The 19,669-nt window shown below is 45.0% G+C and overlaps 1 protein-coding gene across 1 annotated transcript in view; it reads left to right on the forward strand.

Moving 5' to 3' along the window:
* SYDE1 (synapse defective Rho GTPase activating protein 1) overlaps window positions 1-19,669 on the forward strand; it is a 140,098-nt gene that overhangs the window by 103,818 nt on the left and 16,611 nt on the right. Inside the window, exon 7 of the mRNA XM_078682195.1 lies at window positions 5,891-6,122. Coding sequence (XP_078538321.1) covers window positions 5,891-6,122 — 232 coding nt within the window. The remainder of the gene's footprint in view (window positions 1-5,890; window positions 6,123-19,669) is intronic.

A 19,669-nucleotide genomic window follows, 5' to 3' on the forward strand; every position in this document is an offset into this window, starting at 1 on the left:
GTCTTCTTAACCTGCCACCTTATATAGGTTTTTGTTTGGGACTCGGCTGAGTCCGTGTCACAAGATGGCAGCCAACACTTCCTGATTTAAGTGTTGGCAGCCAATCAGATCTATAGACTAAATCGGGAGGATCCATGCCCCTAGATATGCAAATCTATTTTTCATTTAATAGCTTTAAAACTACTGAATGGATATATGCTTTCTGGACCAACATCTATCTTTCTGTCAAATTTGGCGTAATTCTGTTCAGCTGTTCAGGCTGTGGTCATGTCTATATTTCCTATGGGAATTTACATGGGGAACCCACATTTTCTGCCCCCCCTCCTTTTTTTTCCCAGCCCCCCCACTTGTTGGATCACCCCAAAAACTTTTCATGCACAGCAGGACCCATCTTGACACTTTTTTATGAAAAATTTGGGAATATTCGTCAAACAGTGTCAAAGATATAGGCAAGTCAAAAACAAGTCAAAAATGCTTTTAAAACTATAACTGCCTACCAGTAGGTGAAATATAAATGTGTGTGTGTATATATATATATATATGTGTATATATATATATATGTGTATATATATATATATATATATATGTATTTATATATATATGTGTGTGTGAGTGTGTGTGTTTGTATATATATATTTTATTCTTCACCAGATATCTTTACCTTTTGGCCTGCCTTTTGCTTCCAATCACACCCCATAGCATACAGCAGCGACCCTTTTACTGGGATATAAATATAGAACCACACAAAAAATTGTTTCTAAAAAATATGGTTGAAGGCACTCGACTTAACCAGTGATTGCTAGTACCTATATATACTAGGTTGTCTTTACAGGTGTGCTATATTAATCAAGACATTTATTGAATATTGCAATATTGATTTATTAGCATATACCAGCATTGGCATATTTAGTTATCCTAATGAAATCAAGCACAATTTGAGTAGCAAAAGTGGATATGAAGATTTTTATGTTAAAGCCACACCCCCTCAACTTTATAAAGGACATGTTAAGCAGTTGCATCATACTCAAGAGGGACATTTAGTAAGAAACTGAGTTATTGCGGCGTTGTGACAGATTTGTTAATCAGTTGCTTCCATCAATCCCCATTTGTCCAAATATGCATATGCACTTAAATCTTTACCCATACATCAAATTACCCATCCACATGCACATTTACCCATCTGTAAAGAGTACCTTTCACACAACACTTCAGCCAACCACAATACGTCACCCATTCATTCACTCACTCACCAATCTAGTAAGTCACACATCCATTCTCTCACTCGCCCATCCATCACTGTCAATAGTCACTCATTGTGCCACCCACTCACCCATACTCGTTCATCTATACACCCACTCCCCATCAATATGCCCAGTTCCCCATCCACCGTAATTGCACACATGCACCCTCACACTCGCCCAAATATAAACACATATTTTCACACAATAATCCACTCAGACTTCCAGTAACATACTCATCCATCCACCCATCCAATCACACACTCTCTCGCTACCCTAAACTTCCACAAAGTACTTAGGGTGTGATGTTCACAATTTGAAACAATAAGTTGGATGGGGCCCCTAGATCTGGGCACAAACATTGTAGGGGCCCCCAAATCTTCAGACAATATGCAAGAACAGACCTTCAGACCTGAACTCATTATTCCAGATGTGGCCATAACAGGAGTCAGTACTCCAAAGGAAGTCAGACGTTTGGGAAAAGTGTTTTGCAGAAATGTAAACAACACTGCAGATCTGCTATTGGGCAATATGTACATTGAGCCAGATGACTTCTCTAAGTCTAAGTTTGGTCACTATCCACTTACCAGGGTCATTCAGGAAACCCCCAAAACCAGCTACCTATACCAGGGACAGGGCATGGGCCAGACTTTCGGCGGAGGACTGGACCAAAGCCCTAAACTCTACAACCCCTAGTCTGCCTGACGATCCGGCCACTGCCGACAAACTGTTCAGGGAGTGGATTTCCACCTCCCTCGACTCCATCCTCCCTATAAAAACTCGGGAGGAGAAAAACAGGAAAATCGGCTCTGCCCCTTGGTACAGCCCTGAACTCAGATCTCTCCGCAAAGAATGCAAAAAAGCAGAGAGACTGTGGAGAAAGGAATGGCTCCATGCCAGTAAGGACGCCTACCGCAGGTCGGTGAGAATCTATAAATCCACCTTGAAGCTTACTAAAGCCGCCTACTATGACGCCAGAATACAAAATGCTACCAACTCGGCTAGAGAATCTTACCTTATCGCCAAAGAACTGCTGAAAATACCAGGGCCATCTTCTTCGCACCCACCCCCACCGGACAGAAGTAACGAACTGGCATCCTACTTCGATTCCAAAATTGCCCGGATACTTGCCTCCCTTCCACCTCCTAGTCCATCCAATCACACAGATAAAGAGGCGGCCACTATTCCTCTGGGCAACAGCTTACATCCCCAGCTGTCCACTTTTAGAGCTATATCTATGGACGAAGTAGCTTCAGCACTGGCCAAGATGAAAAGCGGCTCTCCTCTTGACCCGGCCCCTGTGAGATTCTTAAAAACTGTGTCCCCTAGCATAGCTCCTACTATCATGGAACTAATCAACATCTCTCTTTCGCAAGGCTCTGTTCCCCCGAACTGGAAGAGCGCTGTTGTCAAGGCTCTTCTCAAAAAACCTCAACTGGACCCCGCGGACATGGCCAACTACAGACCTATCTCGCTTCTCCCATGTATAAGCAAGATGGCTGAGAAATTGGTTAATGTGCAACTTTCCCAGTACCTCGAAGTCAACAATCTCCTGTGTCGGTCCCAAACTGGATTCCGCCCCGGCCATGGCACGGACACCGCGCTCCTCACTGTAATCGAGGAGGCAAGGTGCATTTTGGATTCAGGAGGGTCAGTGGCGGTGATCCTCCTGGACCTCAGTGCAGCCTTTGATACGGTAGACCACCGTGTCCTTCTCAATCGGCTGGCCAGGGCAGGAATCGTGGGTACTGCGCTCGCTTGGATAGACTCATTTCTTTCAGGCCGCTCATTTCAGGTTTGGGACGGCAACTCACACTCTGCCCCTCTTCCACTCTCTAGCGGAGTCCCCCAGGGGTCTTCGCTTAGTCCCACCCTGTTTAATGTCTACATGGCCCCCCTTGAGGATGTTGTTGCCCCCCACGGGATAAAAACAGTGAGCTATGCGGATGACACGCAACTGGTCGTCTCACTATCCCACCTTGACAACCACCCAGATAACCTGTTGAACTGCCTCCAGGACATTTACAACTGGATGAGCGAGTCCTCTCTGAAGCTCAACGGAGCGAAAACTGAAATCATGCTCATGGGCAAGAAATGGACAACCATCCCCCATTCGGTCTGGCCAGACGTCCTCGGTGAGGTGCCAACCCCGAAAAAGGAAATCAAGACACTGGGAGTCTGGCTAGAACCTGAGTTGACCATGAAGACCCAAGCAGCCAAAACAGCAGGAATCTGTTTTGGGCTCATGCGATCCATCCGCAAGATCCTCCCACTTCTTCCTCCGTTATCAAGGAAACTACTGGTTCAAGGTCTTATTCTTGCCCGGCTCGACTACAGCAACGCCATCTACCTCGGGGCCCCTGAGTCCACCCTGGCTAAACTCCAACGCATCCAAAATGCGGCGGCGCGGCTCATTATGGGCCTCCCCCCCAGAGCATCGGCCAGACCTGCCCTCAAGGTCCTACACTGGCTCCCGGTGCGGCAGAGGGTAGAATTCAAGGCCCTGTGCACTGCCCACAAACTCATCAACGGCGTTGGCCCAGCTGCCCTGAAGGATATGGTCACCCCCTACAAAGCCCCCAGACTCCTGCGCTCGGACAACGAACGCTTGGCCATTGTCCCTAGATTCAGGAAGGTACGCACCGGTGGTCGACGCTTCTCGGTCAAAGCGTCCTCAGGTTGGAACTTACTCCCCCGCAGCCTGCGTCTGGAATCCTGTTACCCCCTCTTCCGTAAAAGACTGAAAACTCTCCTCTTCCCCAAATAATACCCCTCCTCATTCCCTCCGGTCTCCAATAACTTTCACAGCGCGGGGATGCCTCCGGGTCACCAGGCGCTCTATAAATCGCTAAATAATAAATAATAATAATAAATAATAATTGTAGTTGTGTTCACAGTGGTTAATGTGTTAAAAAAAACAACAACAACAAAAAGCAAATGCCAGGGCCCAACCTATTTCTCAGATAGCCACTGGGGCTCACACCATCCGCTGCCCCTGCTAGGTCTACCAAATGCCACTTTTAGCACTTACTAGTAACCATCACACTGATACAAGTGTGACATTTTGCACTATTTCAAGACACCTTGAATTGTAAGAATTGACTAGACACACTAGTTCATCATGGTTTTTAGTACATTGAACTATAAAATATTTTGATGGTCTTAAAAATAAAAAGGCAGACTGCGCCACCATGTGGTGGACTGTCATAATAAAATGCCCGTGTGTAAATAAGTGTCGGTGCCGAGCCTCGGTAAACACTGGCAGAAATTAAGCGCTGAATTCCAAAAAAGGCATTGTGAAGTAGAAACCATACTCGAACTGAGTCCCTACTGCTGATGTATACTGTGGAAACGTAGCCTCCGTTTTCTGCAGGTTATGTCTATCCTGCTACACCCCAATATTCCTGTTGATCTGCTGCCTTGTCATATTGTTTTTCAAGTTTGAAGTCCTCCGATATGAGAGCTCAACAATACCCAAGGACAAGTGACGCTTGCCATGCTGCTGCTTGTGCAATTACTGCTCTGTGTATGCTGTACCTGTGTACGGAAGACTGCACGACTTCATCTTGTGTTATTTATGTTCACTGTGTTTGAGGGAATCTTTTACTGCTTCTGCCTACATTGTCACTGTTCTGTGTATGCGAGAGAAGCTTGCATTGTTGCAGTAATGCTTTACTTGGTATGTGAAGCAAACTTGTGCTGCTGCTACAATATTGCACCTGTTCTCTGTGTGCATGAGGGAAGTGTGTATAAATGCTGTATTTGTGTGAGGGAAGCTTGTACTGCTACTGCCTCCACTGTAACTATTCTGTGTAAGCGTGGGAAGCCTGCACTGCAGCTATAGGGATGTACTAGTTCTGTCTGCATAAGGAATCCTTGGACTGCCCATGCTACCTGTTCTGTGTGTTTGAGGGAAGATTGTACTGAGTGTGGCTATACTATGACTATTGTGTGTAAGTGAGGGACGCCTGAACTTTAGCTATAGCGCTGTACTTGGTCTGTCTGCATCAGGGATACTTGTACTGCTTATGCTATGTGGTGTAAAAAATACTGCAGTGCGGGGAGGTCCGAGGTCCAGGGGGCCCCCCTCAGCATAGTACCCTGGCATAAGAGGTCCTGAGTGAGTCCGGAGGGGGGGGGGGCTCTACCTGGTCTGAGTGTCTGTGGAAAGCTTGCAGTGCTGCTGGCTGTTCTTTACCTGCTCTATGCGTTTAGGAAGCTTGCGTTATTTCTGTGCGTTATTTCTGTGATTTGCTGCTGCCTATGCTGTACCCTTTCTGTGTATGTGTGTGACGTTCACTGTTGCTGCCTATGCTGTACCTATGTACTGTGCGCGTCAGTGAAGCTTTGCAAACGTTTTCACTATTACAAAAGCCAAAACCACTGACTTTGCAAGTTTCTGTTTCTCATGTGGTGTAATCCTTTTTTTTGTTTGTTTTTTGCACTTTATCTCTCCCTGCTGCCCCCAAGGCTTTTCTCCCCCTCCCACCCCACTCTCCAGGTGAAATATCTTCCCTTGGGTACCCTTCTTGAGGCTCTAATTGATTGCAACACTGCAGTTTACAACGAAGCAATAATGACTCTGACTGTAGAAGGAACATGGACACCTCTCTGTGTTCCTAATCTGATACTACTCTCTACTTTTTCCCCAGGCCACACTGACCATGCTTCTCAACCACCTGAGTATAGTGGCCTCTTACCGCGACTACAATCGCATGAACGCCCAAAACATTGCTGTGTGTTTTGGGCCGGTTCTCCTGACTCAGAACCAGGACCCCCTGAGGCAGGGCTCCCAGAGCTATGCGCACTGTGGGGAGATCGCCAGCGCCGTGGACTTCAAGAGACACATCGAGGTGCTGCACTACCTGCTGCAGGTCTGGCCAAGTGAGTACAGGGGACTGGAGGCATGCCTTGAAGGCTGTGCCTTGCATGGGTACATTGATGCATATGCGAAGTATAGACTGGTCTGGTGCATGAAAGATATGGAAGAAATGTTTAGAGTACAAAGGGTTAGCATTCCAAAAGTGTGATGGATCTCATCAGCTAGAAGATTGAAGTTCATTCATAAAAACATGGTGAGGCACAGAAGACAGCTAGGGGAGAATAGGCACAAACAGAGAAGAAAGTAAACAATATCTAAATAGTCATTGGGTGAGAGAGTGAATTTAAGATATAATGGAGTGGATACTGGCGTGCAAGAAGGTTGGCCCGAAAGCTTTGGAAGCAAGACCAAGCAAGCGTTGGTAATGCATCGGTTTCTACTATGTGATGAATAAAAAGCTGTTTTGAAGGAAAGAGCTCCCTGACAAGTAATACGGGAGTGGAGAGGATGTGCCCCAGCTGTCAGAGCTGCTGACTCGAGAGCTGGGGATCCCGGTTCGAGACTCTACAGCGCAACATCCTGTGACTCTGTGCAAATCACTTAATCTCTCCCTAAGTTTCTCTATAAATCTGCTGCAAGACAGAAAAGCAAAGGGAAGAAAAACTTTATAAAAAAATAGTTCTACCATAGCGGACGTTAACAGTTTTTCGGCTACGGTAAACTTATAAGAGAAGCAGACTAGCAAAAAGCATTGGTAAATGCAGGAAAGTATGCTACAGCCAATAGAAATGGAGGAAACATAAGTTGCACACACAGGAACCAATAAAATGCAAGGAAAGGCTCCTCCCCCGCTTTCATTGCTGTAAAACCCCGTGTACCTGGGGCTTCGTTGGATTGCTATTTGTTTGGCTGCTAAGGACTGGGACTGCGAGCTGCTTTATCTCTGTTTGCTCTTCCCGTCACCTCTTGTGGAACCCGCTTCGCGGGTCCCGCTGCGTGTTGGTCCGTGTCACTGCCCCATCTGCAACGCTGGACTGAGGAGGATCCTTCCAAACGCCCAATCTCCATCTTGGGGCGCTTGTTGGAGCAGGGCTGCGAGCGAGGGTGGGCGCAGGACTACAAGTCCCAGGAGCGCCCGCCCGTCTCGATTACCAGCACCTGAGACGCTCTCCCTGCAGGCTCCTCCCCCGCTTTCATTGCTGTAAAACCCCGTGTACCTGGGGCTTCGTTGGATTGCTATTTGTTTGGCTGCTAAGGACTGGGACTGCGAGCTGCTTTATCTCTGTTTGCTCTTCCCGTCACCACTTGCGGAACCTGCTTCACGGGTCCCGCTGCGTGTTGGTCCGTGTCACTGCCCCATCTGCAACGCTGGACTGAGGAGGATCCTTCCAAACGCCCAATCTCCATCTTGGGGTGCTTGTTGGAGCAGGGCTGCGAGCGAGGGTGGGCGCAGGACTACAAGTCCCAGGAGCGCCCGCCCGTCTCGATTACCAGCACCTGAGACGCTCTCCCTGCAGGCTCCTCCCCTCTCCTATAATCTTAACAGACTAGCCCCGCTGCGCGGGAAGCGCGCGGGAAGGCGCCGGGAGAAGCCCGGGACAAGGGCGCGACGGTCCGCGACTGACGGCGACTGGACTGGGCCAGGTATACTGCCCTTTTCTGTCCTTGTGAGTGACTATAACTGTGGTTTGTTTTACTTTTGAAGGTATGTCTAAGCTAAAACAATGCACTGTTCCCTCTAACACCATGGACAACTACTTAGTCCAAGTGGTCGCCAAGATTAATAATGACAGAAGGTCCTCCCTGGGATTGAGCTTAACCCCTGATATATTTACAACTGATCCCTCCCAAGGTGAACTAGGGGTGTTCACCCACAGTAGTACTGATAGTCCCGCTCTTAATACATCGACACCCCTCATATTGAGTAACTCCCTAGTTAACCTGCAGGAAGTAGAAATGGATAGTGAGATAGGGGTGTCTTCCCTGACTATCATTGATAACCCTGTACATAATGCATCATCCTCGGCTATATTGCCTAAAATATCCGAGGTTGACCATGATGATACAATTGTGGATTTAGAAATTGTGGAAAATAGCTCCCCTAAACCCGCACCTGTTCCTGCGCCTAGAGTGACTAGAGGGGCTTCAAAGGGACAACCCAGACGCACTGGATTACGTTCCAGCAGAAAAAGACCAGCGACCCCACCTAGGAAAAGCAATGTAGAGAACATAGGAATAGAGGACGAGGGTAACATGCTATGGGATGAAGCTAATATAAATAAACTCATGGGAATATTTGATAAAAAAATGAGGGGTATAATAAAACCATTGTTATCCAAGATTGACCAACTAACTGATAAAGTGCACAAACTTGAGGGCCTCCTGTCAAATACAAATGAAAATATGGAAAAAATACCCAATCAGGTGATGGACAAACTGGAGCTTACCAAATACAGGGAAGATGGGACTGGCAATAGAGGAGAAGGTGGGGAGTCGGTGGTTCCGACTCATCCACCTATCCCCACCACATGCCCAACGGTAAATGCCCATTGTTTACCAGATCCGCTAGCGTTTTGTAGGTCGGGGGAAGATTCTCTGCCGGAATCCGGTCCAGTGGAGTTAATCGTTGAAGCATCCCCAATGATCCTGGTTTTGGCAAATGTACCGATCCTAAAACCTGGCCAGACAGAGTCCTCCCAATCACTTTTAAGTAAAGCTCTTTACTGGCTAACTAACAATATGCACATCACCCACTGGGGAAAACACAAACTCACAGAGGAAATATCATCTGCCAGAAGAGTCAAATGGATAGGCAGTAGCCCTAAAAAATTTGAAGGTGACTGTGTGGTGCTTAATTTTAAGGGGCCAGAAGTATTACCTGATATCTTACCAAACCTTCTGCCCCCACAACGTAGAACAGCAGAAATTGTCCCACTTACACTTGACTTCTTCTATAGCAGAAGAGGCCTCGTTGCCAAACCAAGTGTCCTGAGAACTAAATGGACCACAGTGACAAACAGAAGGGGTGGGGGTGCGGGTGGAGGTATTCATAGCGGAGAGTGGGGTGTTAACTTAGAAAATAGGTTCGCAGCACTATCTAATCTAAATGATTGCGACTGACTGATGCAGCGAAAGTCGCCACAGAGAGTCAATCACAAGGAAGTACCAAGTAGGAAAAATAGTGAGGAGGGGCTTGAAACCCTAGAATGGTATAATAGCTTAGCCCAGAGCAATGACATTGAGACATTACTGGAGACTAATTTGCCTGATCCCATTGGGATTTCCTCTGAACTTCTAATAGCACAACCTATACAGCAGAATATAAATATAAATAGCCTTCCATGTCCAGGTCAGACAGGGCACGCCGTATCTAACCCACCGCTATCCCTTATTTCTTGGAATCTGGCCGGGTTAGCAAATAAGATAATATCTCCTGAATGGTGTACTTTCATTGATCTCTATGATATTATACTATTTCAAGAGACCTGGTCGCAAAGCCCTGTGTATCGGGTAGGATATCTTACTTTTTTTATTCCCGCAGTATCACATGGTAAAGGCCGCCCATCTGGAGGGCTGTTAATTTGGATTCGCCAAGCGCTTAAGTGTAAAATCCAGCAAAGACCACTCCCAACTAGGGATATATTATCAGTTAATATAAGATGGGATAATGGGGAAGATCTAGCCCTCTATAATATATATGCTAGGGGAGTCAGTGGGGGTAAAACCTCAGATGTAATAACGGTCCTTGAGCAAGAGCTAGAATTATTGCCCCTTGAACAATTTATTATTGTAGGGGGAGTTTAAACACAACCTTTGAACCCCTAGGACAAGAGGATAAATTCTTAGCTGAAGAAGAAGACAGCAAATGGGGAATCCCTCAACTTGAGATAGCTGCAGTCAAAAAATGGAGTGCGGTGGCCATTCAAGTGAAGAGCCTTTGCTTAGCTAGAGGCCTTAGAGCCGCAAACGGTCGCACACTTTCAGACCGCGAGGGGAACTGTACATTTGATAATGGCCGGGCATCTAGCAGAATTGACTATTTTTTGGTAGATACCAGGATTTGGAATAAACTGATCGATATGATTGTGGTAAAGAGAATGGAAAGTGATCACAACCCATTGAGTATGGTCTTTAAATCTTACCTAGAGGAAAGGGTGATAAGTACGGAGGAAGAAAGGGTGACCCTGGACCTCGTATGTACAAACAACCAGCGGCAATTAAAATGGGGGAAACTTATTGAGGATGAGGGGACGTTAGACGAACTTAAGAGAGTAGCAAAAGAGGAAGTAAACAACTTAAAACTACTCACAAAAAATCCTAACTTCCGAGACATCTTAATGGAGTCTCACAAATTTATTTTTTTCTAGACTACAAACATTTTTCCTAAAAACTGTAGGCCACAACAAAGGGAAAAAACATCAAAGTAAACAGGGATGGTATGGAAAAAGTTGTAGGCTGGCACGCCAGAAACTTAGTACAGAGCTTAAACTAGGAAACGCTGACACAGTTAGGAAAGCAAGGGACATGTATAGACGCACCCAAAAACAGGCAAAGAGGCTATGGGACGAGGAGCTTTGGGCTGAGCTTAAAAATGCATGTGCAGTTAAAAATTCAAAGTTATTTTGGTCTACAGTGAAGTGGGAGCGGGGAGGGATAGCTAAACCCCCCCAAAACAATGTTCCCATTAATAACTGGATAGAATTTTTTAAACCGCAATATGCTCGAAATCAGATCCAAGCTTGCGCTACTCTCCCGCCGGCTGTTTTCTATCAGGGTAGTGTGTTTAACGAAAAAGATGTAAATGTAGCCCTTGACTGTGTAACTAGGGGCAGAGCGCCAGGTATGGACGGAATACCAGCAGACGTATACCTAAGTGACCGGAACACGTGGTGTGTATATTTTGCATGGCTTGCTAATGCAGTGGCGATGGGTGGCGAAGTACCCTCATCCTGGAAAGGGGCGGAAATTATCCCAGTTTATAAAAAAAGGTGACAAATCCCTCCCTATGAACTATAGACCCATCAGTCTCATTGATTCAGCTCAGAAACTGATGGGACGTATGGTTCAAAATAAGCTTCAAGTATGGATTGAGGAAAATAACATCTTGTCACCATACCAAGCGGGGTTCCGCCCCCTGACAAGTTCCATTGACCAGGTTTTTTTACTTCCTTGCCCTGTACTGGAGAAACGTCATTTTAAGTAATGGCCCCCTATATGCTGTCTTTGTGGACCTGAAGTCAGCTTTTGACTTGGTTCCCAGGGACAAGCTATGGAGGGTCTTAACTGACGTAGGAATAAGTCAAGAACTCCTCACTCTTCTGATGCGTCTGCACGAGAACAATTACGCTAAAATTAGATGGGGCCAACAAGGAGAAGTAACCGAGCCTTTCCCCGTTGAGCGTGGGGTGAGGCAAGGGTGCGTACTAGCTCCTACATTGTTCTCGATATACATAAATGGTATAGTTGAATTCCTGAAGAGGTCCCCCTCCGACGCCCCAAAAATTGCTGGAGCACATGTCCCCGTATTAATTTTTGCGGACGATACGCTTATACTATCGCGTACTCCAAGTGGCCTCCAAAAAGCGGTAAATGCATTTGGTGAGTTCTGTGACACTCGTGGTCTAGAACTGAATACTAGCAAGACAAAGTTCATGTGTATGAACCATCACACAGTGTTTAAAGGTGTTATTACTTTCAAAGGTATCCCCCTTGAGCAGGTAGACGCTTTTACCTACCTTGGAATAACATTACAGGGAAACTTGAAATGGAAGTCACACATAGACACAGCTGTATTGAAGTTCAGACAATTAGCGGGAGCACTATCATTAAAACACAGAGCTTCTCTCACCAAGCCAGTAAATTGTGCCCTGGAGATATACAATATGAAAGTCTTAAGTGCCAGCCTTTATGGTTCAGAGTTATGGGTCTTTAGTGACCTGGCTCACCTGACTACCGCAGAGAATAAGTTTCTTCGCGGGCTGGTAGGGGTACCACAAAGTACGCCAACCATCCCTCTAAAACTAGATCTTGGTCGAAAAAATATTGCAGATATAGCGAGGTTGCGTCCATTACTATATTGGAGACGTTTAATGGTGACTCCAGAGCTAGCACACTATGCTCTAGCATTCTCTGACATTGTATCACTTGATTGTTTTCATAAAATTTCCTGGTTGAAAGATCTAAGGGGGGTACTGCAACAACTAAACCTAGATCATTTATGGTGTAATACTGATGTCTCTAGATTCCCCCCAAAGGCAAGACTGAAACAAATGTACTGGGAGATGGTGAACCTAAGAACTTTTTCTAACGGATCTATTACTTCATTGACGAGGCGCTTCCTGGACTTAAAACTGGCTCCCTCGTATGAAGCGTATTGGGATTTGATTGAGAAGCCCTATGACAGGAAGCTGTACTTTCAATTCAGAGTTGGAACTCTCCCAGTAAACATGTTAAAAAAGAAATGGTCTATAGCCTGGGATGAACATTGCTACCATTGCAAGGACAAAGTTCAGCACGTTCCCCACGTATTGTTTTGCTGTCCCTTATATTCCAAGCCGCGCCACAAATGGATTAGACCGGTTTGCCTTAATCTGGGGACTCGAAATCAAGCTACAGCACTTAGAATTCTGGAAACCGACTGTTCTCCACAGTATGCAATTGCTGTTGCAAAGTTCTTAGCCTGGGCCTGGGTGATTCGAACTCGCACCCTACTAGGAAAAACGACTTGAGGTATCCTGGTTATTATGTTTATATTGCCTTGACTGGAGAGTACGAGTCAGGGCGGTTCTTAAAAATGTTATTAATAGTAAATGCATTAGACAGAAGTTTTTTGTTTACTGCTTATTTTACAAATTCTGTGTATTAGACTTAGTATTTATTGTATAGTGTTAGGTGGAAATGCTTTTATGACTGAAGTCGAATAAAGCTTTAAGAAAGAAAGCAAGGAAAGAGAGGCGGGATGGAAGCAACTTTTAGTTTTTTGTTTTTTTCAGTCAGTAAGAAAACTTTATTTGATTGGTTACAACCATAAAAGTGTACCCTATACATAAAATTGTTATTAAAATATAGCCAGAATCATATTAGAAACATGGTATATATACATATCATAAAATACTCATTTTCCTTCATGTAAGATACAAATGTCTTTCATCTTCCTTAGAATCCTTCCAAGGAATTCCAAGCCGTACCATTACCTTTTACATGCACAGCATTATCTTACCCCAAGTGCTCATATAAAATAAAAGTTTTTGACTCTGTACACTTGAGGAACACCCCGACCTTACTCATAAATTTCCCAATAGCACAAGCAATGTCTAGGTTCTTCACTTTTAGATTTATATGAAAAATAATAGATTTCAGGCGAAACCTAAAAAGAAGCTCTGATCCAGTCTTTTTGAGAGTATTATGAGTGAATCACAGCCTGATATATCCCAGATTGAGATCATGGAAACTATGAGCTTATGCAGGCTATCTGCAGAAAAAACATTCTGCTCAAAGAAGGCTCAGAGGATAAGGTCTGGAGCATGCCCTACGTTGGGTGTGAAGCTTACAGTAGATTGCTGCACTGTTCAGTTCTTCTCAAAACACAAGAGCATTCCAGGCAAACTTTAGAAAGGCAAACACAAGATGTTTTAGGCATTAACTGAAGAGCATTGCAATAATTGACCACATTGTGGAGTCATAGGCAGCTTTGACGTCTATTTTGAGTCCACAATAGTATGTCTTGAGCACAGCTCACAGGACAGGCATGGTCAGGTAGCTGTCAGAGGGAGTTTTCATCTGAAGTGGCTCTCACCGGGCCAGCAGGAGCCATTTTTGGAGGTGGGTGTGGGTGAATGAAACCCAATATCCTTGGAGGTTATCTCTTTGTGGGTGATTCTCCTCAGCAGTAGGTCTCAGAGGTGATGCAGGCCAACATGAGAAGAGAGAGTAGGTCTTCTGGGTGAGACGATCATGTCAGAGGACGGAAAATGGAAAGCGTTCTCAAATCTACACCAGCACTTTTTTTTGGTTATTGATCTCTCTAACTTAATAGTCTAGGAATCTTTGGGGCAGATAAACAGTTTGTGAAAGAGGACAATTCTACCGAAGGGTAAAGGGTACATGAGTGCTGTTTGGGAAAAAGTGGTACATTTAAGCTTCCAGTGCTGAACAGACACCCAATAATTCTAATTATATGGGTGACTGTGCCGGTAGGCAAGCAGTGATACTCAACTATTTAACCGCAGAGGCAGGGTAAATAAACACATGGTGTTTGCTACATTGTAGGTATTAGCAGCACATGCCTCAGCATATTGGCATTTGACCTTTATGTGACACACATGCAGGGCTCTCCAATTATTCTGCTACATGTAGGGTTCAATAGTCTCACTCCAGTACTGCTAAAGTGAAGGGGGAGAGGGGAAGGAGTTATGACATGGGACACATACTTCTTTTCTCGTTAAGTAGCAAAAATGTCCTTGGGTGTATTTAATTCATATCCATAATCATTAGAGAAGGGAATTCGTGCACTTTTGAGGTGATGGTGCCAGACTGCTGTTCATTTAGCTAATTGTATCAACCACAAAAGAAGAGGGTTGCTTAACCAACACAACGAGCGAGAGCCCAAAGGTTGGGTACGGATGCTGTCTACTGTAGTTCACGTAGGGCTTCAGAATAAGGAGGCCATCCTTCATGGAAGAGGATGCCTAACACACAATATTGTGTCATGCTTCATCATCGGCATCCTCTCCCCACCCTGGTAGGATGGTACTACCAGGGCGAACTCCACCTCAGCGAAGACTTAACGGTAGGAGGGAGTTCTTACATAAAACTTAAAGGACAAAGTTTGGATCCAGTTGAATTAAATATACCTTCAGGTTCCTCGGTTGTCACCTTTATTGTTGAGGACCTGAGGTACACTAAAATCCATCAAGGTGATGGGAACCAAATAGCATGATGACTCTAGTCCATCATAAAACTAGCCAACATGTTTCTGCTTACATTGAAAGCCTATTCGGTCTGGGGCATTCGTCAGGGCTATCTGATCCCTATCAGAACAGTAACAGATGTCCACCGCTTTTCTACGTGCTAATGTGAGGAAGTACACCTAAAACACAACCCCAGTGGCCCCCACCTGGGATATTAATATACACATATCGTCGTTCAACTACATTAGGGAAACACCAAAAAAGTGAAAAAATTACGAAATGTGCTGCTCATACACATGCCGAAGACCATTCTCTAGTGAACCACCTGAGTACGTACACAGACTTCCTATCAAATTCTCATACACCCAACACGTGCGGTCAATTACAACAAAAGTCGTGAGTGCGGAGGTCAATAAGTCCCGCAACGGTCAAAGGGGGTTGTCATTACATCGGTAGTATGTAAGACTCCACAATTCACATGTAGTTGATACTAACCATGTCAATTAGACCTCAAAAGTTGATATACAACATAATGAAAAATGTCAACTATACTTGATAGTAAAACTCGTAGTAAAAGACCTTCTCTTTACCCTATGCTTTAGGGGATACCAGGGACTCGGTCAGGGAAGGGCTGTTGTCCTTCGTAGTCACACACTAATGAAGATCAGGGTACAAAAACAAGGAAGGAAAACATAAGCTACATTAAAAATTAAACAATGAACAAAAGGCTGAGGAGGATAGTTGTGTTCACCCCTGGAGTAAACGATGGCAATTGTAATGAAGAACATCCATAGTAAGAATTCACATAGCATGTTTAAGTATTCATAGGAATACAAGCTAAGTACTGGTTACAAATATAGTGCTTGTTCTGAGGACCAAAGGGAGCAGATAAAAATGGACTGCCTATAGTAACGACACTCCAACAGTCACTTGGTTGTAGTTGAAGTATGGTCTTGGCAAGGCCAATAGTGAATCGTATCTACCGAAAATCAGTGCTCACAATTCATAAACCTTGGTATATCAGAAGCAATGCAGTTTTGGAAGCACGAAGTTTGAAAAAAATATATATATATATTTAAAAACGTTCTTTCGGTTGTGGATCAACTATTGACCATAGTTACCAGAAATAATCCATCTGTATTGTGGTAAGTAGGTTATAGAGAGACTGGGTCCATGGGTACCACATGTAATGCATACTAACACACCCGGTCATTTGGGAGGAAATTCTGCAAGTAATCCGGCGCCGTCAACAACAGTTCTGTATCGTTTCAAAGCATTAGAGATAATGTCAAGGATCTCACACCCAATATGTTTTACATGCCTGATTTTTTTAGGAGGATTATAGTAAATAGTTCTGCAATCGCCCACGGTCGGAGCCCAAACCGGAGCGGCTAACGGCCCCATTAACCACTTGCTAATGTATGGCACAACCAAGGCTGCTTGTCAACATACAGAGCCCCGACCCAGGGCCCATACCCAGCTCCCGGCTCCTTAGTTCATCAGAAGGCACGCCACTCTTTGCCACCTACAGCGCTCCTCACCCTGCTGCTTGGTATGCCGCATTGCCAGCATGGCGCGGCTAATAAGCTTACTGATTGTAACTTGCCGGTGTCCACGTGAGTGCGTAGCCCAAATGTGGACGTCGCCGGAAATGCTACTGTCTGTTAGCGCGGGTATCTGGGTAATCTAGTGCAAGTTATGCACTCATCCTCTCTCCTGAACTGTTAAAAATCACACAAGCAACTGTTATATGTTATCAACCTCTAACTGGTTAGTTGTCAACTTAATGTGGCACCCTCGCACCGGTCACCTCCTCAAGATACTAGACCCTAAAATGGACTTCACGAAAAACGCTAACAAGTCCCAACAGGGGGGGTCAGGATGATGTAGGCGTGTGAGTTATCAAACATTAATCTCTGTTAAATCATCAAATAAACTATGTGTGTGCCGCCCCCTTACATCATTATCAATTTATAGGGGCGTGGAAAGGAGGCGACCATGTGTCTTGATGAAACAACACCACTGCCAGTGTTTCAAGGAGTTACGAAGTGTAACTTGCCTGCAACCAAAATATCGGACATATGCTGGTAGGTGGTCTTGTCTACAGTGGTCATTTGGTGAGAGATCTTGTTATCGAAATCGATATGTTTACATGGCCCCAAGTAGCTACTAGGACCAAACTATATTATCATATGTGTGTATCTCTCAACAATGTGTGTCAACATCTGTAATGGTGCTGTGACCACAGATGGACTCTGCATGACCCCCCTAGTAGAATAGTGTGTTTACACCTATTTGTACACTCTGGGGTGCTTATCATTATTCAGCAGTGGGACTTTATTCTCAACCCGCCACTAAACTTCCCCATGGGATATCATATTTGATTTCAAAACTGTCTGTGTGGAGCTTATGCACCCATCTTTGTTTGAAAAAGAGGAGGGCGTTTGTCATGTCCGAATGGATTGGTGACAATTGTTCCACAATAGACCACTCTAACTTGTCGACATTATGGCCCTTCTTGATGTAGTGGGCAGTCAGCTTGGTGGCGTCCCTCTTGCACCTGATTGTGCTACGGTGTTCTGAGATGCGGACACGCACCTTGGGCCTTGTCATCCCAATGTACGGCAACCCACATGGACACTTGATCATGTACACAACATTTGTGGTATTTTATTTTATTTATTTATTTTGAAAGTTTTATATAGCGCGAACAAGATCTTTGCAGATATCAGAGCGCTTTACAAAGCATGGATACCAACAGGAGAGTAGATAACAGTCCATTGGGCATAGCGTGGTTGCAGGTAATAAGTGGGGTGAGGTAGGTACATGGGGGAGCATAGTAAAACAGGTACATCAATAATGCTAATAGTACAAATAAGTGGGAGCAAAGACAGTCAGGTAAGACAATAGTACAAGTAATAAAACAATCACAGGGATCGAGCGGATAGTACAGGTCGGTGCAGAGTCTTTAACAAATCCACAGTAATAGTTCAAGTGTATTTAGCCATGAGGATAGCCTTTACTTCTTTCTTAAAAAGTGTAGTGGAGGAGATGAGCCTGGTTTCAGGAGGGAGTGAGTTCCAAATCCTGGGTGCCATTCCTGAGAAGGAGCGTTTATAAGTTTTTTCCTTCCTGAATCTTCGAGGTTTTAGCAAAAGATTATTTGTGCCTCTAGTGTTTCTAGAGCCGCCAGAAATTGTCAGCTTCTGGTTGAGGTATCCGGGTGAGCTCAAGTGTACAGCCTTGTGTGTCATGCAGGCGATTTTCAGATGTATTCTGGCTTCAAAAGGCAGCCAATTCAGGGATTTCAGGTCAGGGGAAATATGCAAGTGTTTTTTTGACCCAGTGATGAGTCTCGCTGCAGCGTTTAGAGAAGCTCTTAGGGGTGCAGTAGTAGTTAGGGGGAGACCGCAGAGGGCGGTGCTGGCGTATTCTATTCGCGGGATGACTAGTGCTTGTACTGCAGTTTGGAAGTCTTTGGCTGGGAGGAAGGGTTTAAGTTTCCTCAGGGTATTGATTTGGTAGTTCGCTCCCTTAGTTGCCTTGCTGATATGTTGCTGCATGTTGAGATTGGTGTCGAGTGTTATGCCTACAGATTTTGCTGAGTCCACGATGGTGGGTTGGACATTGAGTGCAGTTAGGTGTTTAAGCCAAATTTGAGTGGTAGCGATCTTCGCGGGAGGTGAGATCAGAAGGAACTCTGTTTTCAAAGCATTGAGTTTGAGATAATTATCGGCAAGCCAGGATTGGGTGCTTCTGATCGTTGAGTTCAGGAGCAAAATGTCTTTGGGGGATTGTAATTTGAGATATAGTTGGGTGTCATCGTCGTACATGTGAAAGTGTACATTGGATGCTTGTAGCAAGGTGGTGAGAGGTTCCATAACTAGGTTGAACAAAGTAGGGGATAGGGAGGATCCTTGGGGGACGCCTAGCGAAACAGGTATTGGCGAGGACATCAAGTTGTTGCTCTTGAATTTCTGCGACCTGTTGTGTAGAAAGGAAGTGAACCATTTGAGAACAGTCCCAGATAGACCCATTCTTGTGTTTAATAGTTCGAGTAAATTATCATGTTTGACGGTGTCGAATGCTGAAGAGAGGACAAGAAGGATGAGGAGGCAGGTATCGTTTTGATCTAGGATTTGAAGGGCGTCGTCAATTATGTGAGTCATAGCAGTTTCTGTACTGTGTCCTGCTCGGAAGCCTGATTGATGAGGGTTGAGGAGATCAAACTGATCAATGTGTTTAGTCAATTGTAGTTGTGCGCATTTTTCCAACAGTTTGGCGAGAGTGGGAATATTGGTAATGGGACGATAATTGTTTAGATCAGAGGGGTCGGCTGTAGGTTTCTTTAGTAAGGGCGTGACTTGTCCTACTTTGAGGGAGTCAGGGATGGTTCCTTGTTGAAGTGAGCTGTTGATAATTTTAGTCCAGAGTGGAAGGAGCAGAGGTGTGAAGACTTTGACGGCGTTAGCAGGGAGGGGGTCCGTGAGGTGATTTGATGGTTTCAATGTGCTGAGCAGTTTGCCAATTTCTTCTTCAGTGTAGGTGCCAAAGGATGACCAAGTAGCATTGTTTTTTGGTTCAGTGTGTGCTATGCAGTGGGGTTTAGCGTAAAGGCTTGCGTCAATGAGGAGATCGCTCTTTATGTTGTCAGTTTTTTTAATAAAGAAAGCGGCGAAGTCTTCACAGGAGGGTGCTTC

Source organism: Lissotriton helveticus, chromosome 1_1 (assembly GCF_964261635.1).
Source record: "Lissotriton helveticus chromosome 1_1, aLisHel1.1, whole genome shotgun sequence".
NCBI classification, from domain to species: Eukaryota; Metazoa; Chordata; class Amphibia; order Caudata; family Salamandridae; genus Lissotriton; species Lissotriton helveticus.